The sequence below is a fragment of the Chaetodon auriga genome, chromosome 9 (assembly GCF_051107435.1).
Source record: "Chaetodon auriga isolate fChaAug3 chromosome 9, fChaAug3.hap1, whole genome shotgun sequence".
NCBI lineage: Eukaryota > Metazoa > Chordata > Actinopteri > Chaetodontiformes > Chaetodontidae > Chaetodon > Chaetodon auriga.
The window spans coordinates 7,488,165-7,515,710 of record NC_135082.1 but is presented as its reverse complement, the minus strand read 5'-3'; the positions used below and the strand labels follow the sequence as shown (position 1 = coordinate 7,515,710).

At 42.9% G+C, this 27,546-nt stretch overlaps 1 protein-coding gene and 1 non-coding gene across 5 annotated transcripts in view; both read right to left on the bottom strand.

The window, feature by feature from the left end:
• LOC143325954 (mitogen-activated protein kinase kinase kinase kinase 4) overlaps nt 1-27,546 on the bottom strand; it is a 57,638-nt gene that overhangs the window by 7,680 nt on the left and 22,412 nt on the right. The window contains exons 11-30 of one of the 4 annotated variants that reach the window (XM_076739376.1): nt 25,469-25,541; nt 24,882-25,005; nt 24,068-24,184; nt 23,551-23,694; nt 19,942-20,007; nt 16,278-16,613; nt 14,848-14,982; nt 14,451-14,588; nt 12,720-12,790; nt 11,495-11,574; nt 9,580-9,668; nt 9,135-9,229; nt 8,463-8,547; nt 7,251-7,418; nt 6,482-6,590; nt 6,031-6,186; nt 5,670-5,813; nt 5,240-5,374; nt 4,986-5,086; nt 3,842-3,991 (exon numbers count right to left, since the gene is read on the bottom strand). In XM_076739376.1, the coding sequence (XP_076595491.1) occupies nt 3,842-3,991; nt 4,986-5,086; nt 5,240-5,374; nt 5,670-5,813; nt 6,031-6,186; nt 6,482-6,590; nt 7,251-7,418; nt 8,463-8,547; nt 9,135-9,229; nt 9,580-9,668; nt 11,495-11,574; nt 12,720-12,790; nt 14,451-14,588; nt 14,848-14,982; nt 16,278-16,613; nt 19,942-20,007; nt 23,551-23,694; nt 24,068-24,184; nt 24,882-25,005; nt 25,469-25,541 (2,516 nt within the window). The remainder of the gene's footprint in view (nt 1-3,841; nt 3,992-4,985; nt 5,087-5,239; nt 5,375-5,669; nt 5,814-6,030; nt 6,187-6,481; nt 6,591-7,250; nt 7,419-8,462; nt 8,548-9,134; nt 9,230-9,579; nt 9,669-11,494; nt 11,575-12,719; nt 12,791-14,450; nt 14,589-14,847; nt 14,983-16,277; nt 16,614-19,941; nt 20,008-23,550; nt 23,695-24,067; nt 24,185-24,881; nt 25,006-25,468; nt 25,542-27,546) is intronic. The other 3 variants (XM_076739377.1, XM_076739378.1, XM_076739379.1) reach the window with 3 other exon arrangements.
• Nucleotides 7,051-7,133, bottom strand: trnal-cag (transfer RNA leucine (anticodon CAG)). Its single transcript has one exon. It is a non-coding gene; the product is annotated as a tRNA-Leu (tRNA).

The following is a 27,546-nucleotide window of genomic DNA, read 5'->3' as shown; positions in this document are numbered from 1 at the left end:
TGAGACAAAGACAAACGACACGTTGTTTGGACACAGAAAACATAAAGGTACATCTTAAAACTCTGAGATGCACCAGCATCCAGGCACATGTGACAGCTGACATGGCAGCCACTTTCATGATATTCAGATGTTGTCTCACAACGTCTTACAGTGGATGAAAAAGAATTAAGTTCAGTTCTTAGGTCAAGACAACCTACCCAGGTTAAGAAAGTGGAAAAGTACAAGAGAACATTAAAAAAGGGAAAAGAAAAATACAAGAACGCTTCAGTGAGGGACAGAGGAGGACAAAGAAAGTGAAATGTGGGTCTTTCATCATAAAATTGAACTAACTCATTTCAGTAGGAATCTGAGTGGCACTGTGCAGCAGGTAAATACCCACACAGTCAAATACTGAGCAACAAGTCTTGTACACATCTGCAACACTCATCTAACAGAGATTACACCCAGCAGCCACTATTTGAGGTGAGCATGACTCTAATCAGTTCAGAGGCGTTTCTTTACCCTGTCCAGAAACATTCATCTGACCACTTCAAAGACATTTCTCTGACCAGGTAAGAAACTTCTAACCAGCTCTATCTGTAATGTAATGACCTCTTCAAAAGCATTTCTCGAACCAGTTCACAAACATCTATGTCACCATCATACAGCAGTGATACAGCATCGATCTCTCCTGCTTGGAAACATTTATCGAAACATTTCAGAATATTTCTAACCTGTTCAGAAGCCTTTCTCTGACCACATCAGAAACATTTGTCTGAAAGATTTACCTAACCACATCAGACACATGCATCTCACCACATCAGAATCATTTATCTAACAACAGCTCTCATCTTAGCAAACAGGGAATCCCTTCAGCAACAAAGCTCCTCCGAGAGAGAGGGAGAGAGAGAGAGGAAACTAAGCTCGGCAGTGTTCTGCGATATGTTACAAAAAGTAGGTAATTGTAGTTTATGTGCGAGTGTTTCATACATTACCAGAGGCTGAGCCACCACAATCCTGAGCATGAGAACAGGCATCCACAGACGCAACGCAATCTTAATCCTCTGCCTTGGAATCAGCATTGTTACATAGTTTGCAGGCAACAATGGAAGAAGCTTGCGTGTATGCGTGTGTGTGCGTGTGTGTGTGTGTGTTTCTGTAAGTGGTTGAGCGTGTGTGGCTTAGGCTTGTGCTTGTGAATAGGTGAATTGCTTTTAACAGTGATGATGAAACAGAAATAAGTGTTGTGAGTGAAAGTGGTTGCTGCTGATGCAGGTGGGTCTCTGTGTGTGGAGATGCACACAAAAGAAGAGAAGCTGTCTAAATGAGTGTGTGTACGGGTATACAGCTGCGAAGAAAGCCCGGGAGAGTGAAGTATCCTCAAGAGTACTCAAAGACAGTGAACTACGAGGACGTCTAAGTGAGAGTGAGTGGGTTTAAAAGCGCTCTGTCGCTGTGTGTGTGGAAGGCAGAGTGTGGAAAGCTTGACTGTACGTGTGAGAGAGAAAAGGCAAAAGGGAGAAAGAAGCTGGAGAGCCGAAATGATATCGCAGCAGCAGCAGCATAAGGCACCGGTGTAGTCAGCAGCTGTGTGCACACTCAGTTAATATACCAGAGGAGGAGTGTGTGTGTGTGAGAGAGAGAGAGAGAGAGAGAGAGAGAGAGAGAGAAAGAAAAAGCAACTCTCAACAGGAGCAAGAACAGGTCAGGACACACAGAGTTAATGATCACCAGAGAAGGAGGACAGGAAGGATGTATTTTTAGATGTTATTCCTCTTTTTCTCCACCTCTACAGCTCCAGCTCCCCCATGCATATAGAAAGTAGCACACATTCAGGGTGGCTGGGGCACTGTGTGTGTGTGTGTGTGTGTGTGTGTGTGTGTGTGTGTGTGTGTGTGTGAGTGAATGAGTGACTGAGTGAATGAGTGAGAGACAGTGAGGGCAATATAACTCTGGACAGGACTGTTGTTCAGACGCAAGAAACACATGGAAGAAATGTCCTAACTCCAAGTTAATGTTATGGAATAAAAAACTAACTATCCAGTCACAAAGTCTTCAGGTTGACCTCTGTTTCTCCAACTGTGGCAAAGATCCAAAATGGCTTCATCACCACAATATCCCAAAATGACTAAAAAAAAAAGGAGGAAAGTCTTTATGTAAACCATTAAACCACAGAAACCAGAGGGAGCTTGTTTCCTGCTCCAGCCGCCCACTCAACACCATATATATGCTCAGTATGTGAAAGAATCTGGTATCGTCCACAAACAGCATGTGAACCAACAAATAACAAACGCCTTCAAAAATGCTGGTTAATACTTTATGCTGGATAGGAAAATAGGTTAAAAAACAAAATGTTTCAAATCCCAAGTTTAAATAGTTTGTCATATCCTGAGCCTCAAACCTCTGTCGTTCTTGTTAAAAACATATTTAACAGGATGTGTCAGAATCTGAGTGGATATGACTCACCGGACGCTGCAGCGAGTTTAACATGCCCAAATGTAGCAGAGGAGAGAGAAAAAAATGACCTGCTCTATCTCTAATTGCACCAGCAGTGGGCGATTTGTTCACATTCAAACACACAAATTCAGCTGCACAAAGCTTTTTGGAGATGGAAAAAGCTTCAGCTTGACTGACTTCCACAAGCCGTCATAAGTAAACAGTGTTTGCATCTTCTGAGACTAAACTAGCAATGGAGGAGATGTACCAAAATGAGTTCCAGTACATCACACTATAATTATATTATATAAACGGATGTAAAGCCTGGTAATTACTATGTGTTTCTGCTGTAGATATTGAAGCTATGTGATGGATCAAAAACATTTTGCCATGCTAACTGATTCAGAAATATTAGTACCTCAGAGCCTGAAAATGAGCAAGACTTGGGCACAGAAGGACTGTGCACCATAGCATAGTAACATAACACGTTTAGCATAGTAACATACTCACACTCAATGCAAACATTTGCTAGTTACCACTAAACACAAAGCACAACTGAGGCTGATGGGACTGTCACTCGTTTTGCAGGTATTCACTCATAAGCCAATCAGATAAATGAAAAACATGATGCGATGATGGTGCTAAAAGAAAAGTTATAATAGTCATCAGGCCTCAATCTCTGGATGAAAATTCATGTAAACTTTAATGGAAATCCATCCAGTAGTTGCAGAGGTGCACACCAAAGCATCTTTTGACCCAGGCTTCACTTGACCAGATTCTACAAGTTTAACACAAAGTTCAAACGTCATGCATGGCAAAAAGAAAAAAAAAACAAAAAAAAACAAGACGTCTGAATACGAATGTGAACATGAGTCACAACATTCTGCTGTCAGCTTTACCTGCCCACAGATAGAGAGAGAGAGAGAGAGAGAGAAAGAGAGAGAGAGAGAGCACTGAGAGTTTGGTAAATGTACTGAGTGGGAGGAGAGTGGAGGGAGGTGGAAAGAGGAAAACAGGAGAAATAAGGGAGAGCAATGACTGACATCTGCAGACTGTGAGTGGGAAGAGGAGGAGGAGGAGAAGTGCATCCTGAGAGATTGAGCGGACTGAGGTGATATGGTTGAGTAGAGAGACCACAGCTGACAGATAAAAAGACAGTAAGTAAAAGTCAGGGATAACAGACAGCTTCAGCTACAGCCTCAGAGATACGCCATTTAACAAAGCCTGAGAGAGACGATTTTACCAGACCGGTCTTATTGGTTAAGTTTTCCCCGGGATATTATTAGTCTTGAGGCATGAAAATCTGGGACTTGGTTCCTGAAGTAGACCTTTTTAAAAATAACCAAGAAACCTACTTTTCAAGATATTTTCAATGAACAAGCAGAGAAACAAGCAAATGCATGAAGAACATGAGGTAGAGCCTTACATGTGTCGGCAGGTAGAGATCGTAAGGTGTTCCAGAGTCGACGTCAATGGCGTGGAACCCGGACAAGGAGCCGTAGATGACCTTTAACCTCTGACCTTCCTCCACTGTCAGGTCAACAGAGAGCGGCTTTTGAGGCAGAGACCTGAATGACTGGGCGGACACACAGACAAACACGTGCACGTTTCAATCATTATCTCTAATGACAAGATGGTCGTGCGGTTACGTCCATGAGGTAGTGTATTTTTGGCCCTTTCTCAGGAGAGAGGGTTAAACTACATTACAAAAAGTAGCTCAAGCCACAAAGGATGCACAGAAATGGGACACGGCCCTGCTGAGAGCCTGTGTGTTTGGCTCTCATAGCCTGGATGTGTCATGTCTACGTGTCTGGCGTGAAAGTGACCCTATTAGATTTTTTCATCCATGTCTGTCAATGCTTTGTCCTAGATATACAAATATGTGGTAAGAACAGGGAAGACAATGGAGAAGATTCCTGACGACCTGTTGGTGGAGGTTTAAGTACTTCAGAGAACCCAGTCAAGGATGAAACTGAAGGAGTCAGGATACTAGATGAGCAGGTTGAAATCTGGCCGGAAATCCACTGAGATTCAGTTTCATCCTCTGTATGGTGACGATTTCAGACATCTCGGACTTCTTGTTTGGTTTAATTCTGCTTTGTTCAACTTAGCTCAGCTTCATTGGCTGTAAGTTGGCTGCTACCTGTAACCATGTTAGCTAACATGACTACAGTTACCAGCTCATATACAGTAGAGCCAGTACAGTACAGTATAGCCAGTTTGAGCTGCTGGTGGCAAAAAGCTGGAAGTTAACCAGAAAGTCTGCTCCGAATTTCACCGGTGACTAGTGAAGTGTCGGAAGGACACACCAGCAAGTCCACAACGTTGATATCCCAAGAGCCCTGGAGCTCATGTACAGCATCATCGTACAACTTACAACCCTGATTCTGAAAAAGCTTGGACGCTGCGTAATACATAAAAAAAACAAAACAAAAAAGAGTATATACTGACAGTATATACAGTATGTTGCTTATATTGCCTTTACAGTTGGTCTAATGTGCTCCCAACTCTATTATTTCACTACGACAACACAGAAGATGTATTTTAGATTTGATTTAAATGATACCAACCTTGAAGGCCATGAACTTGTGGTATGGTTTTGGGGCCCAGGCGTACACCTCCACAGCATTCTTCAAAGCAATCACTAAGAACTTTATCTTCTCATAACGCACTGAGGAAACAAGATGGACAGAGAGACCTTAAGAAACCGATTAACCCACTCTGTACATGTTGTTCTCAAAGACTAAAACAACATTTGAGGGTCACATTTTTTCTCATTTGTAAAAATGCACCGTTCAGTGGGCCCTTCACAGTGTGTGCTTACCAACTTTATAGTGTACACAGCCCTCCAGGTCGCCCACTGAGGTCCAGCCCTGTCGCTTCTCCACCTCTGGGTCATTGTGTAGGATTTTATTCCTTAACCAGGACAGGTAGTACAGACGGAGCTTGTTCTTTTTGCCTACAGACACAGTTCATCCAGTCACTGACAGCTGTATAATACCCCAGAGTATCCGTATTGAACTACGTTGCACACATTAAGCTCATATTATTGTTGGATCTGGTGAGCAGTGAATGAGGCCGGTGGCCAAACTACACTCTGTTTGGTCTGTTTCTGTCTGCTTCAGTGTGTGAGGCAATATAAATATAGTAACTGTGTGAATGCAGCCAAATGAGAGTTCTTGGTGTTTCTAGAGCTACATTCTACATAATCTGTGTCAGTGTGTTTTGTGTACTTGAAGCCACAGTGAATGTACCTGATATGGTGATCAGGACATTGAGCCCCTCCAGCACATCCATCTGCTGAAACCTCCGCCTGCTGATGAGGGAGTAGACCTTCCCCTGACCACTTCGATCCAGCAGCCACAGGCCATTCTCCGTCCCCACCAACAGGTTCACACCTGCAGAACGAAACAGGTGCAAACCTTACACCTCACCACCTACACGCTGTGCCATGCTCATCTGCCTGTACGGCATCAGTAAATCTGTATATTATAGGACAAAGACACTGTATTTATTTATTCATATTTATCTTATCTTATCACACACAGGGCACAATGAAACACCCACTCAGTTGCACACTTTAAAGTAAAAAACAAGCAACATAAAACTACAAACCCCATAGTCCAGCACAGAGAACCTCGGTGTTGAATTTCTTCTTGTACTTGCGGATCTCCGGAGTGTCGCTTTGTGGTCGAATGTTAGTTGGATTGACATTCACCACAGAGCCCTTCCTGTGGTTCTCTCTCTTGATTTGCTCACCCTTGCTGCCCGCTACACCAGGATGAAAAAACAATGAGAACAATGTGTGGTGTTGTTAAATGACTACAGTGTCTCACTGTAAAACTGTGTGCTCTCATGTCTTTCTCTTTCTTTAAAGAAAAAACATGGACAAAATATTACATGCATTAGAATAAAGTGAATCAAAAGTAATCGTTCAGAGTCTAACCTTTAATTATGTAAATGAAAAGTTACTTACATATGAATATGCAAGTATGCATTGAGTACTGTGTAACTATGTATTGTACGTGTGAATCCATGTATACTGCGTGTGTGTAAATGTACTCACTTGGGCTCTGCGGTGGTGATGATATGGGGATCAATCTTGGATCAATGAAGGACAGGAAGGAGGATGAGGAAGATGAGGAGGTGTTTTTACCAGTAGGACTGCTGACAGCCTGATGATGAATAACAAGAAAAACTGTTATTCAACACCTTTTTTAATTGGATGGTTTTGATTCTTGTGGGTTTTGGCTGCATACACAATATCACATAACCATTTCATATCAACTCTGCAGCCTCTTCCTGTCACCAACAGCTCCTGGGTTCTCTTTCAAGCCTTATTTTAGTTCACTCTCTAAGCATTAATACTACAAATGCATTCTTGGTTCCAAATATGAATGAGGACATAAGAAACACATTGAGGTAAGTACAAGTTCCTTTAGACAGATCACATCACCACTGATACCTGAGCAACCACCTCCCTCTGGTGGACAGATGTAAGTAACGCAACTAGAAAAACACTTGCATATGAAAAATTCTTTCAAATGCTCATAAACAACGCTGAGAACATAAATCAAGAAATAAATAAAGTAGCACTTTATCAATCCCTCAAAGGGGACCTCGGCAAAGGATGGATGTCAGAAGTGGGATTCGAACCCACGCCTCCAGGGGAGACTGCGACCTGAACGCAGCGCCTTAGACCGCTCGGCCATCCTGACTACTGTGAGGTATAATCATTAAATACATTATTGCTGAACATAACTCTCTTATGCTGTGGGTGAAAACTGGTGTGTGTATGTGTCTCTCTGACTGCACATTCCTCCAAATAAACTCACATGTAGTTCCTGTTGTGTGGGGGATCGAGGGGATGTGGGTGACTGTGAGTAGTTGAGTTCACATGTCCGCTGCTGCTGGCTCAGTGCATTGTGGGTGGGACTGGAGGAGGAGGTTTTCTGCAGGAGGTCTGGTAGCAGGTAGGTATCATCTGAACCTATCCGAGAAATCTGCAGATCATACAAAGAGACAAAGCACCAAGTAAGGCAGGCTGCACTTGAATGGTGGGTCAGCACATGTTTGTGATGCTTTGACTTGTTGCTGTTGTCTAAGTGGTTTACGTGTTTGTGACTCAGGTGCTTGATTAAGTTCACTGTGTATGTGTGTGTGTATGTGTGTGGACATGCGCTCGCTGTGCACACCTACAAGGCATGTGATACCTTATGACACAAGACAAAACCAGAGGATCATTGAGGAATGGAATGCTGCACAATAATCGGTTTATCTCAATTATATTCTTTACTTTGAAGGAATTGAATAAAAAGGTATTAACTTTTTATTGCCGAAATGGAAGTTCTCACTATATTGACTTGTGTGACTTGAGTTAACAATGTCCAATGAGAAACATGCTGTCTTCACTTACGGACTGTCTTTCCAGAGGAGGACAGAGGACTGACTGAGAGCTTCATCAAATGGAGCAACAACAATCACCTGGAGCTCAACATCAGCAGAACCAATGAGCCTGTGCTGACTACAATGCTTCAAATATGGATGCTGCTGCTAAGAAGCTATAACTTGTAAAACATGGATGCTTCACACACATCTTCAACCCGGCAGCACAGAAAATCTGTACAGTGAAGTTGACCTTTGACCTTCTGGATATAAAATGTCATCACTTCATCACTTTACCATGTGAGACATGTGTGCGAAGGTTTGTCATAATACGTGTATGAATTCTTGAATTCCAGCCAAAAATTTGTTACAGTGACCTTTGACCACTCAAGTCTAATCACTTCATCCTTGAGTCCAAGTGGACTTTTGTCCACATTCCTTCAAGGTGTTCATGAGACATCATGTTCATGAGAATGAGACAGACTAACGTACATACAGACGGACAAATACAGCCTGAAAACATAATGCCTCCGGCGACAGCTATCGCTTGATTGGAGGCATAAAAATGTAGAGAGGAGTTTGGAGGAGAAACAGGGGAGCAGTGTGTGTGTGCGTGTGTGTGTGTGTGTGTGTGTGTGTGTGTGTGTGTGTGTGCAGGGTACCTGGTTAAGATTGTGGTGAGGTTGCAGTACGATGCCATCAGGTATTCCTCTGTAGTACTTCCCCTTTCCATTGGACAGGCCGGACCTTGAAAGAGACAGGTTAAGATTTTAAACCAGAGCCTGACTGTAGGTACTGCATTTATTAGCTGGAAACAAGATCAATACATCCTCAAGATCAGTGGCAATGAAATCAAGGCTGATCAATGTCCCGGAATCCAAAGTTGGACCAGAAGAGAAATTATTTATGTCAAAAATAATAAACACTAATCTATTTACCCCAATGTATCACAGTGATAATACACTTCACTAGCTTGTCCCAGCCTGAATTTCAATGTCAGATGTTTCATTAAATCTTACATTTGAGGCATGGGATTTTAGTCCTGCATATTAATGTGTGCAGGGTTCTGGGTCGAGCTTAGCTTTGGTAATGAGCAGACACATTTCTACATGCAGGCTTTCTCAGTAGGTGTGGCAGGATTCTGAGTAAGCATAGCGCCTTTCTGCTTCAGACTGTAATTCTTAATGTTGGGTTTGCACCAGGTCATGTTTTGTAATTGTGTTGTTTAGAAACAATGAAAGAATGACTCTGCCATCTGATATTCTGTTTTTGGAGTAAGGGGAAAGACTAGGTGCTCATACATGGTGTACTTATCCTAATGATGAAGACCTCACCTGTTTCTCTCTTCATCGTCACTGCTGCCGACCTCATCGCTGGACGAGGAGTACTCTGTGGCCTTGTTCAGCCGGCCCAGAGCAGATCGCACAGCCTGCATGGCAGAGGCGAGTAAAATAGGAGAAAATTAGGTCAGGTGAGTCAGAAGATCAAAGAAAGAGCAGAGGAGGAAATGACAAAAAGAAGCCCTTTGTTTAATGTGCTACAGATGAAGATCATTACACTAAACTACCTCTAAAATCTAAAGAGGACGGCCTGACTGGAAATACCCTGAGGTCACTTCACATGTCATGTACGAGCTGAATGTTGGTGACATCTGTGTGCACATTTTTTGAGATGATGTTGATACGATCAATGTAGGTCAGCTGATTTTTCTGTCATGCCTGCTCTCACGTCAGATGTGACAGGTGTGTGGCATGAAATGTAAAATGACTCTTCACTTACTTGTGTGTGTCCACTCATTACGTTTTCCTGTGCCTTCCTGTGCAGCTGGAGACGCTGCTGCAGAAGCGGACTCTCCAGCTTGAAGTAACCTACAATACACATACACACAAACACACACACACACACACACAGACACACACGCACACACACACACAGACATATCAACAGGCATTAGTAGCAGTTATGCATTGTTAAACAGCCGCATGGTCAGTGCTGAGAAACTTTGAACAGATTAACATCAGTGATGAGGTGTAATTACCATGGACACATGAGGCCATTGTCAAAAAAATGGCAGGGTTACCTGGCCTCTGCAATGGGCTCTAACATTGTGTGTCACTGGACTGTGGCGCTTTAAAGCCATAAACTGTAAATTTGCAACTATGTTGGATCCAAAGTTCAAAGCATAGCTTGACCTGCTCATCATTAAGCAAAAACTCATCAAACGTCATAAGAGAACACATTAGAAAAAGTGAAATTAGCCAGTTAGCTCGGGGCAGTGGAACATGCTCTAAACACATTATTGGTTTTTTATCACCTCATAGAGTTGGTATGACTATATGTGTTACAGCGGCCTGTTGTACACATCGGCCATGCACAGAGCATCATTCCTTTGGAGTTGTGTGTCTGTCCGTTGGATGAATCTACATCCAACATTCACTCTCCTTTTACTGCAGCTGTTCTTTGCTCTCCTTCAACTCCTGAGGGAAACATCAGGCTTGAGCTGCTAAAAGCTCCACAGAGTTCACCAGCAAGCTGTTAGCTTTAAGAGCAAAAAGACTCTATAAAGCCCTGAGCCACTGTTAATATAAAAATATTGATTACAGCAGCTTTAAAGTGTTGACAAATGGTGGTTAGATTGATCAATCTGTGTTTGGTATCTTTGGCCACTACATGACACCAGAAAATGTCTGTTGCTATTACCCTAGCTTCAAAACTCTGCTACCGTTCAGAGCACAAGAGTGATTTTAAGGCATAAAACAGGAGAAGGCTACTTCTCTTCCATCACACACCAAGAGCTTCTGACAATGGCAGGGTACCTGCAGCGCTATCATATATATATATGTATATAAGAATGCTGTAAACATCCTTTCCAACAGCAATATAGTTCAAAGAGGAAAGCAACTTTTTCTCAGCTTCATCATGAGCAGATAAAAGCTTTTCACCACAGTAAGGCTGTACGAGTGTCTCGGACAATCTCTGATCTGTGGCTCCAAACAAAGAAGGCCGAGGCCTGCAGCCACACAGAGTGGGAGGCATCAAAAGTTGTTTCCTCTGAACTACACACAAAGGGAAACTTTGAAACACTAAACAGATTTTCGCCCATCTTCCTCTTTTCTTTCTAACTCTCCCAGTCGAGACAGCAGCAGCTTGCTTGCTGCCACGCACAGACGAGGCAGAGCTTTGAAACAGAAGAGCTGTTTCTCAGTAGCACACAGGTAGAGAGGGCACGCTTTGAACTCATCACTCTGTGTCGCACACTTGATAGTGAGTGTATGTACTGCATGGTGGGCTTGGCGTGGTTGCATGTATTTGTTTATGAGCATACTGTTTAGGGCGTGGGGTGTATGAGCATGTGTGCTGGGTTAGAATACGTGTGTCTGGGCTGTGTGGACTAAGCTGAGAAACCAATGATTTAACCATTCTGCTCCAAGTTCACACACACAACCACACAAACACGTACACAGCATTAGTTCACACGAGGGCCACAGCTGTGTGAAACCACAGGCTGAGCTTAAACAAACCAGCGGTCAACAGAACAAACTAATTATAAATACCCAACTGATCATCACAAAAATAACATTTACATTATCATTGTTACATACAGAGGAAAAAGTCTCTAATCCAGCTTGTTTTTATGACTCATACAACAGCATGTGACTAAGTTGGCGAGGGGCTGAGTTAAGGTGGCACTTACCTGGGTGGTTGATGCTAGTGGGGGAGACTCCATGAGATGTAGACCGTCCACCCTTATCTGCTACAGACACTGGACTGCCACTAGATGGAGAAAGAGACCCACATACAGAGTGACACAGACAGAGGGATTTCTGATCAGCGTTATACTTCTATAAGTTCTAATCATGAGTATATCCTTCACGGTGCCACTGCAATGACTCAATTTCCTCACCATTAGTTTCATCTAATCAAAAATAATCATTCGAGCTAAGCTAATCTGATCTAACCACGACTGATTGTTCTCTAATAGTGTATGCAAGTGAGCGGAATTGTAGTGTGATATAAACCCTCACATTAAATAAGGCTCACTCGAGCTGGAAGGATATCTGCGGTAAGGAACTACCACTCTCACAAATACAGAATGTACACTCGTATTCTATTTAAAACTAATGTTATGTGGGCTTCTCTTGTTTCCAATTTAGGCACAGGCAGATGCATTGTACCCAAGTTGCTAAGCAATGCTCACATATCTGCTGCTTAAGGCAACCAGCTCAGCTGATACTTGCAGCTAAACTGACTTGTGGGTGCTCCCAAACTCAAGAAACTCTCCTCTGTTAGAAATCTACATTGAAAAGGAATGAACAGCTCACTAGAAACAAAACTGCATTAGTTAAAGGAGTATTAGCTAATTCTTTGGGGGTTAGCGAAAACGCCTCTAAGCACCACATTGACATTATCACCATATAAACACATAAGCTTTCATTTGGAGTTGTGTTTCTGACCACCTGATATACGCAAATCCAATATTCACTCTCTCAACTCCTGAGGGAAAATATCAGCTGCTAAATGCTCCACTCTGTCCACCAGCTAGTCACTAACTTTGCCTGTGTGTCATTTGGTGCTGTGCAGGTAGAGTGCAAAGGGTTCATCAGAGCTTTTTAACTGAAACAGCTGCCTGCTCCTGCAGGAAAAAAGGCCGTATAACCAAAATAATGACCCCAGAGATGCTAAAACGATCTGTAGAGCTAAGTGTGCCTGCAGTGCCAGGTGGCAATTCATCTCTCGTGAGCGACCTCTTTCACATTACACATAGTTGTTTCATCTGCTGTCAATATAAAGTACCGATTGGTGAAGCTTTAAGGGAAAAAAAAAAACTATCTTCCATACAGACAAAAAAACAGGCCAACTTTCATAAATGACAAATGTATTGTTTATGTGTTTAGTGTGCATACAGTGTGGTGGTCTACCTTGAAGCCGCCCTCTTGTGTCCTATTCCCAGCTCTCGACAGTAGAACTTCGAGGTAGTGCGTTCTGGGACCTGGAATTTGCACAAGACAGAGGGAAGAAGAAGAGTCAATTTGACAGACTTGATAGAAACACATGGTCAGTGGATACACAAAGATGGCTGTCTCCTGGTGGTCCTGAATGCTTGTTTCACTTTTCATTAGTTTGAGAAGGCTCTTTACAAGTACCTCGTGTCTAGGCGAGAGGGGTTCCAGCTAATTATAGGAAGGTTTCTGCAGTTATGAAACAACAACTTCTACAGAGCCTCAAAGGGTGTCGAGCAGAGGGCAATAAAATCTTTAACAATCCACTGGGAGATATTTATTACTGAGAATCTAATGAGACCGTTTGGCTTTGCTATTTCTCAACATTTCAACACTGCTCCTTTAAACTGGCCGCAGCTTTGTCCAAATTGTACATATGGTGTGGAAATATTATCTGAGTCAGGGTTATTTCTTAACCTTCTTCAACACTGCCACAGTCATGATGTGACAAGATCAGCACTGTGAAATCAATACGAGAACACTCTACTATGTAATGGTCTTTTAAACTGGATTTCAACACTTCATTCTTCTCAAACTTTCAGTCCGACCAACCAGCTGGTGACTTTTTGACCTGTCATCTCCTGGGTCATATGACCCAGTTACAGAAAGGAAGACACACCCAGCAGAGCAGGAAGTGAGCTGTGGGAATACCTATCATCTTTCTGACAAGTTGCCCACATCCCCTATCTGGCTCCTCTCTCACACGCATACACACACACACACACACACACGCCGAGCTTTCACCTCTACTACTGCGTCACACACATAAAATTAACATTAGAGCCCTCAGCATGATCTTCAGACTATTTACATGTGCGGCGTAAAATGAGTTTAATTCAGACAGTTGTAAAAATCATCAAATCATCATACGTCTGGCTTTGCTACAGCACATTACTACATCACACTCTAGTGGTGGAGGTCCTCCAAAGTGAGCAATTTTAAAGCCACTCCAGTGTTTTAACGCAGCTCCAGCCGCCACGCTGCAATCACAGGAGAGAGAAGTGAGTTATTATCTGCTCTGCTGAATCCATATGGCCTCCTGTTAGTTCAACAACATAACATAGCAAACAGACAGCTTTATTGGGCTCCCCTCCTCTCTCTGTAGTAGTTATTAGTTGTTCTATTAACTCCATATGGTGTTCTGTTAGTAAATACACCTTACAGCATATTCTGTTTGTAAAACACCTAGCGGGGGAGCAGTGATATTAGGCTGAAGGCAACAGAGAGAAAGAGAGAGTTAACGATGTGTCTGCTGGTGATGATGGTTTTAGTTAGGGGCACTTGACAACAAGCCTTGAGAATAAAGCACCTCAGTACAGCATCGCTCCTCCTACAAGCATACACACCAACACACATACTTTCCCCAAAACACAGCCACATCCGCAGTGTGCCAATCATGTGCTGTGTGCACCACTTCCTTAGCTTGGTATGATCAGAATACAGGATGCTGAGCACAGACAGACACATCATGCCAACCTCGTGTGAAGCAGGCTACATCCCGCCCCCGCATGACAATAACAATAACTTCCTCTTTCAGTGGCAGCAAGAAAAACATCACTTCAATTTTTGCCTCATTTATGCAAGTCATTGAACCTGCTGGTATGTGACCTGATGCGTCACCCAGTCGCTAACAGGACAGCTGTGGCTCACCTTAGGAGGCGTCTCAACAGAGTCCCAGAAGACATCATCTGTTGGGGACAGGGGCCAAACCGGAGACAAGGGGGAGATGGCCATATCTGACATAGAGCTGCTGTGAGGGGCGTCTCGGCTAGAGCGCAGATTGGCATTCTGTGAAAACAAAGGGTTTAAAGATTAACATGTAGTTTTGAGCAGTAATAGTAAAAAATGGAAGTGTGGCTAAAAACAGGATCAGGAGTACAAAAACATTCTCATACACATACATCATACATCAAGCCAGGACTAGAAAAGAGCAGAACAGTCTAAACAAACTTCCAATAAGAAAAGATGCAGTGCAGACTGGAGGAGAGCAGGATACAAAACATTCAAAGGGAACAGTGGGCTTGTGATGTGATGTGACTGTGTATACCTGGTTGAGGTGAGCTCTCTGCATGGCTGGAGTACAAGGACTAGAGCTGCTCCCAGAGCCCAGCCTTGAGTGCACCTGGCTGGGCAGACCAGCAGCCAAAAGCAGCCTGGCAAGGTCTGATTCTTGGAAGTCCATCTAAAACATAAAACACATGTAAGACTGTGTGCAAGCATGTGTGCACATCAGGAATCATATAAAGACTGACTCGGTCCTCTGTTTAATCACGTAGTCTCACTGAGATCAACATTTCTTTTTCCACACACAGCAACAGCCGTACTGTTCTCCACATTTACACATGAATGTATGAGCATATACAGGAATATGTGGCAGAGAGGACACCAATAAATAATCTTTGAAGAGGACAGTCAAGCAGTGACCATGGCAGGTATGTACTGCATAAAGCCGAGGAAATTTCTGGTTTTGCTTCTCCCCATTTTGCTGTAAAGTCTGATCTTATTCTTAGAATTAAGCTTATGTGCCATGCATAAATGTTACGACTTGGTCTCAGCTCCCAAATTATTTAAGAGAGCTCAGACATCTCTTCAGTCTGCAGTGCCCATTAGAGGCATCAGCTGTCCATATCTTCAAAATGTATGCTGATAAATGAATAAAGGATACTGGCCCAATATCTACATTAACTACAGCTATATCAGTCAAAGAAAGAATAATGAAATCAGCTGAGCTGTGGCACATATAAACTCTGGTGATTTTAGGTTTAAAAATGTCTAATTTCCATTTTTTCCATTTAACCCACTAAAGACTTCAATATCCCAAATAGCAGATCTGGATAACATCAGCAGGACACAGTACATCTTATATAAGCTCTCCTCTTGCTTGCTATGATATAGTGAAGCATATATAATGTTGCACACGATGAATGATGGGTAGTCCTAATCATACGAAGTCAGCATAATCTGACTTTTATGGTTCTAGAGTTGTGGAGTGAGGCCTCGGTGAAAATAAATACATAAATAATAACAGAACTTCCTGAAAACCATAGTCAGCCTTCTGTCACTCAGCTGTTTGAAAATGCTGCCTTACAGACAGAACACCTTTGATCTGTTTCCTGTTCAAGTTGCTTGCGTTTTTTCGCTAAGAATAGAAGGTATGAAACACATGTCAGTGGAGTAAATGTCTTGGCGGTCTCCATAACTGCACCACATTCAAACTAGCATTTGGCTTTCATCCTCCAGACCTTTGTTACCTTGAGGTGAAGCAGGTCTGTCAGCTGAGATAAGGATGAGTGCCAAACCAAAAGTTAAAAAACGGATTGGGAGGAGAGGAAAAGATCATGAAATAAATCATTAAACTCAATGAAACTGTCCTCCCATTCATTGAGTTTAATGCACGAGACAGAGCAACACAGACTGAAAGACGTGGGAAGTAGAGGTGACAAAGGGTGCGAGACAGCTGAGGAAGCAGGATTTTACCGCTGAGCGCTGGCTGTTTGCTGGGCGGCTGGGCGAGGAAGCAGCAGCGGCAGCGGCGGCAGCTGTGCTCCCACTATTAGCTGTTAGCTTCTGGACTGCTGCCACAGACTTTTCTCTCTGCCTCTGCCTGTCTCTCTCCCTCTCTCTCTCCCTGTGTCTGTGGTCGTGCTGCAGCGACAGGAGCTGGGTTTGGTCCTTGGGCAGGGTGCGGTGGGATCGCCTGCCCGCTGAGGGCTGCTGATGCTGAGCCAGAGGCTGGGGCTTGGCCTGCGGCTGTAGCTGAGGCTGGGAGAGCTGGGCCTTGTGCTGAAGCAGCTGGTTTGGAGCCACGGCTCTCTATGTAGCAAACATGAAAAGCACACATAGAAACTGACGGAGCCTGGGAGCGTCTGTCTGATATAACATACATTTATACTGTATGATGAGGCAACAGAGTACGTGCAGATTTTACCGGTCAAGATTCATGGCGTATTTAAAGAGGGAAGCTTGAGACATGTCACTGTAAATCTTCTTGATTAGACTTGATTAAAATTTCCATTTTCTTGTTGAATGAGTTTTCAACTGGCTTACTTATAATATGGGTAATTATGATATGGTAGAATGGCTTAATATTTGCTAATCAAATTTTACGTCAGAGGGTAAAAACACTTCAGCTACAAATCACAAAGACGAAGTCATTATGGCATTTCAGCTTCCAGTGAGTCAAGACGTTCTAATTAAGAAGCAACTGACAGCGATGATGAGAGCTAATACTTGTAGGTTGTTCTGTGGTGAATATGCAGACTGGAGGAATAACATATACTGTGACAGGTCTGATCAACACCACTCTTCATATAAAAATATTAAATGAGAACATGCTAGCTCCAACCAAAAAGGCACACTCCCAGGTTCTGCAGACACTGATGAGACAAGCCACAGCTGTTGCACAAAGACCTCATAAAGCACATACATGATCATCAAGCTTGTTGTGACACACATTCAAAGAGGCACATAAGAAAGAAGCTCATTTGATTCACTTCTTTGGTGTGAAACACAGACCAACATTATAAACATTCATAAAATAGCATTCAGTCCAGCACTGGCAATGATGCTTGGACAAATGACGGCAGCTGGTCGTCTGGCCCGAAAATCTGATTTGCGAGCCCAACTTTCTCCAGAGGATATGCCATAAAAGCACAAATAAAGAACTACGACTGTCAACTACATCTCACAACACTGATTTTCTTCGGGTTACAGCTGTCTTAAAATCTTCTTCTGAAATAGAACCAAACCGTTTTCCATTGCCAGGAGGATGAATACAAAAAACAGATTTTTCATAGACATTGCATTTATGTGCATGTTTGTGAAGCTCAGCACCTAGACTGAGCTCCAGGTTTGCCCAGAGAAGATGAATACGAAGTTACACAGCAGTGCTTTTGGTTTGATTTGCACTGAGGCTAGCCACATAAAACTAAAGCCATAGAACTGCATGGCACTGTGTTGCAGTGTATTACATATAAAATGGGGACTGCAGGCTTGTACTTCATGTACACTTTCAGTCACCCAGGAAGCACACACACTCTAATTCATCACTTTCACTAAAGCCACATGCCAGCTAGATGAGATGAGATATATGTGACTGTCGCTGTAAAGGGTAAACAACAGGATAAAAAACAACCTAGGACACATAGCCAGAATACTCAACATACCAAACCAACTATGATCAACTGACAGCACTTTCCCAGCATTCACGGTGCCTGGAAACGATATTAGGAAACGCTCCATGGCAGCTGTCTGCAATGTGCCGTCCAAATGACCACGGATGGTGACTTGAGTAAGAATGCTGAGTTGCTCTATTTGGTAACTTAGTGATTACGAATGTCAAACTGTGAAAGGAAGCGACAATATGAGCTAATATTAAAGTTAGTCCGAAGGTTAACTCAGTAGAGATTAGAGAATTGAACAGACAAATGAAGCATCATCTATACATGCATCCATCTTTGGAGTGTCACAGGACAGACATCCAAAATAAGACCAAAAATGTAACTTCTTTTCCCACTTTTATTGAGTTAATTATATTCTTTCATGTCATTAATCTACAGACCACAGAGCAAAAATGAAGGCAATGCTCACTCTACCACAGAGTCGTAACAGCATGACATAAGAGAGAAGAACAGAGAGATGAGGGGTTTGGGGAGGCAGTTCTAAAAAGAAGGGAAAGTGCTCGAGAAATAGAGAAGTGGCAGCGAAAATGAAAAGAGACATCTTTAGTGAATTTGTATGTCTGAAACCCCTACTGAGGTTACCATTTTGACAAGAAAAAAAAATGAGAGACAAGTCGAAAGGGAGATGCCTAGAAATGAAAGAGGTTACACGCTGTGAACGACGGAGGGAGGGATGAGGAGAGGAAACAAGTGGGGAAGGGAGAGGGAGAAGGCATGCTGGGATCAGCGGAGAGAGGAGGGAGGGAGAGAGAGAGAGAGAGGGAGACAGAGAGAGAGAGGGGGAGAGAGGGAAGGCTTTAAAACAAAAGCAATGGCGTGCTGTGATAAGCATTGGCTTAAAAGCAAAAAGGATCTGATACCGCTGGTACAGTTGAGTGTATGTCACTGTTGACTCTGAGTCCTTACTGGAGTCCCACACAAATACAGAATTAAAAACCCTTTGAATGTCTTATCACCGGGGGTGTCAGGCATCCACAGCATGACTGAAACACACTGTATTCCTCAGGTTTAATATACACATATCTATACACTCAAAGAAACAATTCATTTGGCTTTTCCTTCTCATTGTCTCCTCCACCCCATTGCTGTATAATCCTTTGCTCTTCACATCCCCTCACTCTTTCCGTTTCCCGTCATCTTACGCAGGGTTAGAGACACAGATAACACCATTAAATTTGTTTCTCTCTCACACACACAAATCTCTTGGATTCAGTCTTTGGATCAAAGCATAATCTCTCCTCAGCTTTACAACATAATCTACTCATATCATCAAAGTGGGAGCATCTCTGCTTCAGAAGTCACTACACCTTTTAGGGTTGCAACTAGCAGCTACTTTAATTATTAACAAATCAGCATTCTTTTCTTCAATAATCGATCAATCATTTGACCTAGAAAATGTCAGAAAACACTGGAAAATGCTCCCTTCTCAGGTGATGTCTTTGAATGTCCAATTTTGTCCGACCAACAGTCCAAAACTCAAACATATTGAGTTGAAAAGCAGCACAATCTCACAACTGAGAAGATGAAACAAGAGAAGATTTGGTATTCTTGATGAAACCATGAGTAACATAGTTCACCATTGCTAAGAATCACAGATTCTTATTAAGTTAGTGTTAACAGACAAAACAGGCAACTGATAAAGTTCAGAATGCTGAAAACGCAAACACCCAAAAAAATGGAGAAATCATGACAAGATAAGGACACAAGCAAAAAAAACGATACAATCACATAAAAGACAAGAAAGACCTCCTCAGAGGTTAGCAGTTAGCACACGCACAAAACCACTTAACACGTTGTAAACTCCCTTGCAACGTCTTGTTACTGACCAAGGCCATCAGCTGCATTAAGAACGAGCCCACATTCTAAATATGCTGCAAGAAAGTCCTACCTGCCCTCGCTCAAATGAAAAATGGAGGAACGAATGACAAGCAAGAAAAACATATGGAGTGAAGGACTGTTACCTGCTCTGCAGTGGAGTCCAGAGGCCTTACTGACACATCGGCACTCCGCTGTCTGCTTCCATGGTCCTGTTTGAGACACACACATGCACCACACACACACACACACACACACACACACACACACACACACACACACTCATTAACAGATCGCCACATGGTTGAACTGAGACATCTGTTAGCATGTTTCTTGATTTTTAGGACATTTAGTCACACAACCCAAACAACTACATTTCACCTGAATTAAAACTCTAAAATCCTCTTGTTCCACATTGTTGAATTTGTGTACGGTCCTCACAGGAATAGCAATACATTGGCACCACACACACACACACACACACACACACACACACACACACACACACACACACACACGGGCTTACTTTAATTAGGGTATACTAAGGTCTTGAGCAGAATTCTGAGAGGTGGGAACTGAAATATTCAGAGTGTGCAAGATGGCGTGGAGCTTTTAGCCAACGCCCTCAAACCTAAATATTTCATTATGACCTCTTTTTGAATTTCCCCTGGAAAATCCTTGTATGTCCAAACAGTCCAAACTGGATATTTTCACATCAACAATGTTTAATTAAATCGACTCAATTGAAATATTTGCAGTGGCGGCACCATTGCCTTTAGATTGTGTTTGTTCAACTTGGATCTGAAGGGTCACATTCAACAGGGTTTAAGCTCGAACGGCAGCTTAACTGGATGACAAAGTTTTTACATTTGATAACAAACTTAAATGCCTTTGAGCCATAATCCAAGGTGAGCACTCACAGAAGTTCAATCTAGCATTAACACAAAGGACAGTATCAGACATCAGCTACCTTAGCATTGCAGAGTGAGTAAAGAGACCTCAATAGCTGTACAAGCCACTGGCTGAATGTCAGCTAGCATGCAACAAACAAACAAGCACTAATGAGCAAATATGGCACAAAACACCCTTTGCAACAGGAAGGTACAAAACTGTGGGAAACATGGTCTGAATGATGCAGGTGTGAAACTGATTATTATCACTTCCTCCATGGCCTCATTTATCACTGTGTTAAAGAAAAAAACTGGACACCTTATTTATCATCAATCTCATCATTATGTGCTTACAGCAATATTTTATTTGAACTTTTGTTAATTGCTTATCTGCTATTTATAACAATCTCTATATAGAATTGTAAAACATCCAAAACATTTTGGTAAAAAGAGGAGTTTTCATGGTTTGTAGCTGTGTTTTTCACTGGAGACAATAAGCATGCATATTTTTAAGCACTGCCCTTCCTAAAGTCAAGCATTAACACACACTCCCACTACAAGCACTCTGCTGCTCTTTTCCACTGGTGTAACTGGGGGTTCAGAGCACCCACAGACAATTAAGAGACCACAGCGAAGCTAGCAGCTCTGTGAGGTTGTACAGCAATGCTTTGAGCTAAATGCTAACACCAGAATGCTAAGATGCTCACATGGATGATATGAAAATGCTAATGTTGAGCAAGTATTATGTTCACCAATGTTTATTCATTTTATAAAAAAGAAGAAGCAGCATTTTTGCATTTGACAAGCTCCAGCCAGTCAATGTTGGGTAGTTTTACGAGTACTGCTCCAGCACCACAGCAATGCAAACCAGGCAAGAACACCCCGGACCATAAAACTGTGCACATGGTGCAGAGTTTCCTGTTAACAGCGATGGCACCTTTAAAATTTGAGTTCAAGTACTGTGACTAATAGCGGCTCCGGCGACAAGTCACATAACCAACCATCTATTTTCAATATCGACTGATTTTGTTCAGAGTTGCAGGGAGCAGGAGCGTCTCCCAGCATGCACTAAGACAGGGTAGACGACACACAGTTGTGTAACTGCACCTTTGCTCATTCACTTTCCCCGTGGACCACACTTAACCACTTGTCTCGTCTTTAAGCCACCAACAAACCTCTGAAATACATGATGCAGCGCTCGCCAAATCAATCAATGTGTGAAATGATTGGAACTGCTGCACTCAGACAAGTTCTTCATCTGACATAATACAAGACATCACATCACACACTCACTGAACCTGTCACATAATTAAATGCAGATGCATTAAAACTTAATGAAGCATCAGATAGATCCATTAAGCATGCTGAACTTAATGAGTTAGAGGCAATCTGTGTAATCAGAATCCAATACGTACAGATAGCTCTCTGCCACACACACATAAGCACACCAAATAGACATATAATATAACTAGACAGATATTAATAGCACTGAAATACAGTGTCTTCTACATGGAGAAATCACAGTTGCTAATCTGCTCTTTGGTCTTAATACGCACCTACTGAAAGTCACTGGTGTGTGAGATAGATTCATTAAGCATGTGTTAAAATTAATGACTAAAAAATGAAACTGAAATAGTAGGAAGAGCTCTGTGTCTTCATCAAAACTAACTGAAATTGGCAGACACCTCCCCCTGTCTCAGTGCACACGCATGCACACGCACACGCACACACACACACACACACACACACACACACACGCGCACGCACGCACGCACGCACACACACACACACACACACACACACACACAGACACACACACACACACACACACTGGCACACAACTGTTGCTTTGTAACACTTCCTCACAGAGAAGGTGATTTTTCGTTTCTCACAGATTTGTGTGATGTTATAAATTAAGTTTGAACGAGGCAAATTATCTTTTTTATAAAGACCTTCTTCAAACAGGAATCTGCAGAACAAAAGCAAAACAAAGCATTTCTGAAACGCATTCAACCTCCAACTAAATTGCAAAACCTTTTGAAACTGCTGTGACATGATCATTTCTTTTATATTTGGGCCTCCTGTTTTATAGAAATTGAATTCCTCAAGATTTGATTCAAGCAGCACCTGCATACAGGAAGTCATGTTTGAAATCAAATGTGCTGAAACATGAGAAAGGCCCTGCTTCTTGTATCATGATGGGATTTAAGTTGACGCAAATGTGTCCAAAAAGTTATTTTCCATCTCATAAAGTTTTGTCTTCTCCAGTTCATAATTATAAAATATACAGATCTGCCCCTAAAAAAACTCTTCTGGCCCGCTGCCTTGAGCAGAGAGTGTTTTTATCACCTGGGTGACAAAGGCTGACAGATGCAACCACTGCATCAGAGCAGCGTGCATCAAACACACCTCGAGCTTACAGAGTTTCTGAGGGAAACAAGTCCATGTGTTAACTCACTGCAGCATCAAATATTCATAGAGCCTGAAACACATGCAGACGCACACACAGCGTTTCACACACTCACCTGCCACAAAGTATTCCTTCTGACAGGTGTTTTTGGTAAACACACACACATTTAAATGTGGGCTTACATCAACTACACACAAACAATCTAGACTTGAGACTCTTTCATTCATGTGTATCCAAGCTGTGACCTGCCAGGACGGCTGTGGCACAAAGGTCAGACTCTAACACATTTCTACAGACGTCCTATCATCCACACTTCACATGCTGTTTTCATTCTTATGTCGGCTTTTATGAGGTTTACCAACGTCCAGATCGTGTCAGCTTATGGTGCTGCTTTAAGTGGCCGAACAAATCTTTCCTTTAAGACTCACTGATGGAGCTGGAAAAAGGCCACAGACCTGTCTTACCTGTCTCTTCTCTCCCCTCCTGTTTCTCTCATCCAGAAAGATCCTGTTGTCATGGAGATCGGACTCCTCCCCGAGCAGGATCTCCTGAAGCTCCGCCCACTGAAAGGCGCAGTCTGTCAGCTGCCGTCTCTGCTGCTGGAGACAGCACACAACGCACAGCTCAGCACAGCAATACGCACACAAGCAACATCATTCACATCAGCTACCACAGCAGCAGGACGGCTTGCCATAGATTTGCAACAGTTGCATCTCATTGTGGGGTCACATCATACACAAAAAAAGTTTCCACAGTTGAAGGTGTGATGAGAGCGGTTATGCTGGGCAGAGTCAGGATGTGACTCAGCAGGTGGAGGGTGCTTTCTTGTAAATGGACTTGATAAACTCTGGAGGATTTCAGCTCATTTTCTCTCTCTTCTGAAATGTTTTATTTCCAGCGACGCTCTCACCTACGTACTGACCTAGAAACGCTGAGTGAACGCAGAGCTTAAGTGTGTGTTGCAGTACTTACGTCCTCTAACTTCTGCCGTTGCTCATGCTGCTGTTGGATCCTCTTCTGTCTGTCAGCCAGTAACTGCTGCTTGTATCGCTCCTGCTCTGCTAGCTGCTGCCTGTGCTGCTGCAACGCCTAGACATCAAGTATCATATGATCAGAGTTTGAATAAAAGTAGGAAAATGAGACAGCAGGCTTTTGGCACTCTGAAGTCTTTGACTGAAAGGTTGAATATATTGGGTTAACTCGGCTCTTAACTCTGCATTAGCACAACCCAAACTGAATTATGTTTGACTTTGATCCGAGGTCAAAAGGCTTGCTGTTCCAACGGAGATATGAGGCAGTTACACCTAAAACTTCACAAAGACTAAAGGCTAATTGCTGAGTGTGAAATAGGATTAGAGCTCAGAGAGGACCTTTTGGTAACGACGACATTTCCAACTAATATGATGACTTTTCCCATTTGAGTTGAGATGATTTTCTTGTGCGATAGAAGACTAAACTAAATGAATGAAATTAACGAACCTGAACATGCTGTGCTGAGAGACCGTACCTACTACTATTACCTCTATTACTACCATCAATAATAATAGTTAGGGCTGCAACTGACAATTATTATTACCATTATCTAACAATTATTTTCTTGATTAATCATTTGGACAATGAAATGTTCAAAAATAATGAAGTGAAAACTGAGAAACTGGAACCAAAAAATAACAAATAACACAGATACACTGATTACACACAGCAGACTAAACTCCATGCGCTTAAATGTTTTATTATGCTGATGTGAATGAAGGTGTGACAGGCTGAATATGAAGTGGAAACGTACCTGTTGTCTTTGTTGAGCCCCGCCTCCTCCGTGGCCTCCCTCTCTGGCCCCTTCACGATCCTCTGTCTGTAACCGAAGAAACTCCCGTCTTAACGTCCACTCACCAGGAACGTTCACTATGGAGCTGAAAGAGACAGACAGAGGGGGAGAGAGGGAGACAGTGTAAGTGATAATAACTGTATCTGACTGTCATGTGCTGAGGTACACTCGACGATCACTGCTAATTCACCACTGACACGCTCATGGGCACAGCTACACACATGCACACACAAAGCTCATCCTAGGAGGAAGTGCTCAGTTCTTAGTGCCATCTGCTGTTTGACGTCCAGGGACGGCAACAGAGAGGCTCATGCATCTGTCATACGAGCACAGGCATGCCCTGTAGAGATTCATGAGCTATGTGCTGTATGTATGTATGTATAAACAGTCTGTATATGAGGAGCACTTTAGCAGAAGGAGAGTTCATGATGACATCATTGTTGTACAAATAAGTAAAAGACTGACGATGGTTGTGATGATAAAAATCTTTGTGTGCAATCAATCAATTTCTCCAACGACATTCATGCCAAGTGTGAAAAGGCCTTTACCTGGGTTCTCCTTCCTCCTCTGTCACCTCGTCCTCCTCTTCTTCACTACCACTGTACTCATACTCTGGACCCTCTGAGAGAGACAGAAAAAAGGAGTTATGTATTTAGTTTAATGTTACGTTTTTGGAACCAAATGCATCTCCTCGCAAGGATCGATGGAAATGGATTCTTAATAACTTGCTGCAAGTATTTTTAAATTATTGAGCTAAGCTAATTGCGGCACGGTGGCGCAGCAGGTAGTGCGCGTGCCTCACAGCAAGAAGGTTGCTGGGTCGGGCAGGGCCTTTCTGTGTGAAGTTTGCATGTTCTTCCCGTGCATGCGTGGGTTCTCTCCGGGCACTCCGGCTTCCTCCCACAGACCAAAAACATGCTCGTTAGGTTATTTGGTCTCTAAATTGTCCGTAGGTGTGAGTGTGTGAGTTGTCTGTCTGTGTGTCTGTGTATGTGGCCCTGCGATCGGCTGGCGACCGGTTCAGGGTGTACCCCGCCTCTTGCCCATTGCTAGCTGGGATAGGCTCCAGCCCCCCGCAACCCCGAATTGGGATGCGCGGGTAAAGAAGATGAATGAATGAATGAATGAGCTAAGCTATTCCAGCTGAAATGAGTGGCTGATTAATCCAAGCAGAAAGAAAGAAGAATCATCAAAGTCATTAGCTTAAACAAAAACACCATCCGTTCTCCGGCCACAGAGAACGAGAACGTTTGAAGACGTCACTTTGGACACTCTGTGACAGGCGTTTTTCCACTGATTTCCACAGCTTCACAGATGAATGGATTCATCATGGAAATCACGCACAGATGAAGAAATAATGACAGTAACGGTTAGCTGCGGTGCAAAAACTGTATCAGAGTGCATGTAAATATGTGAAAATGTAACAGTGGACATCCACTGGCTGCAGAGCACTTGTGGAATGTGCCCAATCTGGTGTCGATGTTAACACCAGCCTCAGTGTGAATCTAGCAGGGTCTCTACTGTAAAATGACTCGTTCTGTGTTTGTCAGAAATTAGATGCTGTCCTGGGTGGTACTTTGTGAGGGCCTCTGATGTGTTTGCACTGGTGTTCCTCTCTGGCACACTGCACTGTGTCTCTGGCTTTCTGAAGCAGCCACTGTTTCATTAAAAATTCCTCCATGCCTGCCTGCCTTCTTGTTCCTTCATCATCTACTGCCAGTTGCAATTTTGTCATTATCAAAGCCACACAAAAGTATAGTGTGGGCAAACTTGGGCAACAAGAAAGTAAATGAGAGTCTTGTTTTGTGGAAGACATATGGGACAGAGCTGTTATACTGCTGCTTTAGTGCTTAATCATCATTTCTCTCCCTTTCACATGCACCTCCTACCGTGGGACCCGTAACACGTGTGAACGAGCGTCTTTCTCTGCCTGAACTGGCTGACTGCACACACACATCAATGCTTTGGAAGCATCTTCTTGGTGCAATTTTTTGAATGTATATTAGACCCAAGAGTTTGAATAGTGGATTGGAAAATTGCTTTCTGAGCCTCAGGGTGTCACATGACCACAACACAGACAATTACTGCACAGCCCAACACTGTTCCAGGGGGCTTACTGCCCACAGGCCAGGAAGATGGGCCAGCCATCTTAGCATAACAACATTTGGCCGACATATGGTGAGAAAGTAGCTCAGGCTAACTTGAACATTTTACTTGATGCACCATGTGTTGCCATTAACACGCTGAAAGATAACACAATACAGGTGTAGAAAGAAGGAGGAGGTCTGACAAGGTCTACTTGTGGAATGGACTCAGGAAGTCTCTGCTCTGCTGCTGTGATGTCATGTTTGAAGGTTTTGGCTCATGTCACATCTCTCTGAGCCAAAAAGAGCAATTTGAGGGTTAATGCCTACGTCTGCTGACCAAGAAATGCGCCTTTTTGGGAGTGATTCATCTTCCAAAACATAGACCATCTTTGTCCAAACTACACTCTTGGGTATGCTGAAAATGACACATCCTTTTTGCATCATGTCCGGAGCATTCAATTCTTTTTTTTTTTTCCCTGCTTTTCCCACACACACACACACACACACACACACTTACACTACCGGCATTTCAGGACTGT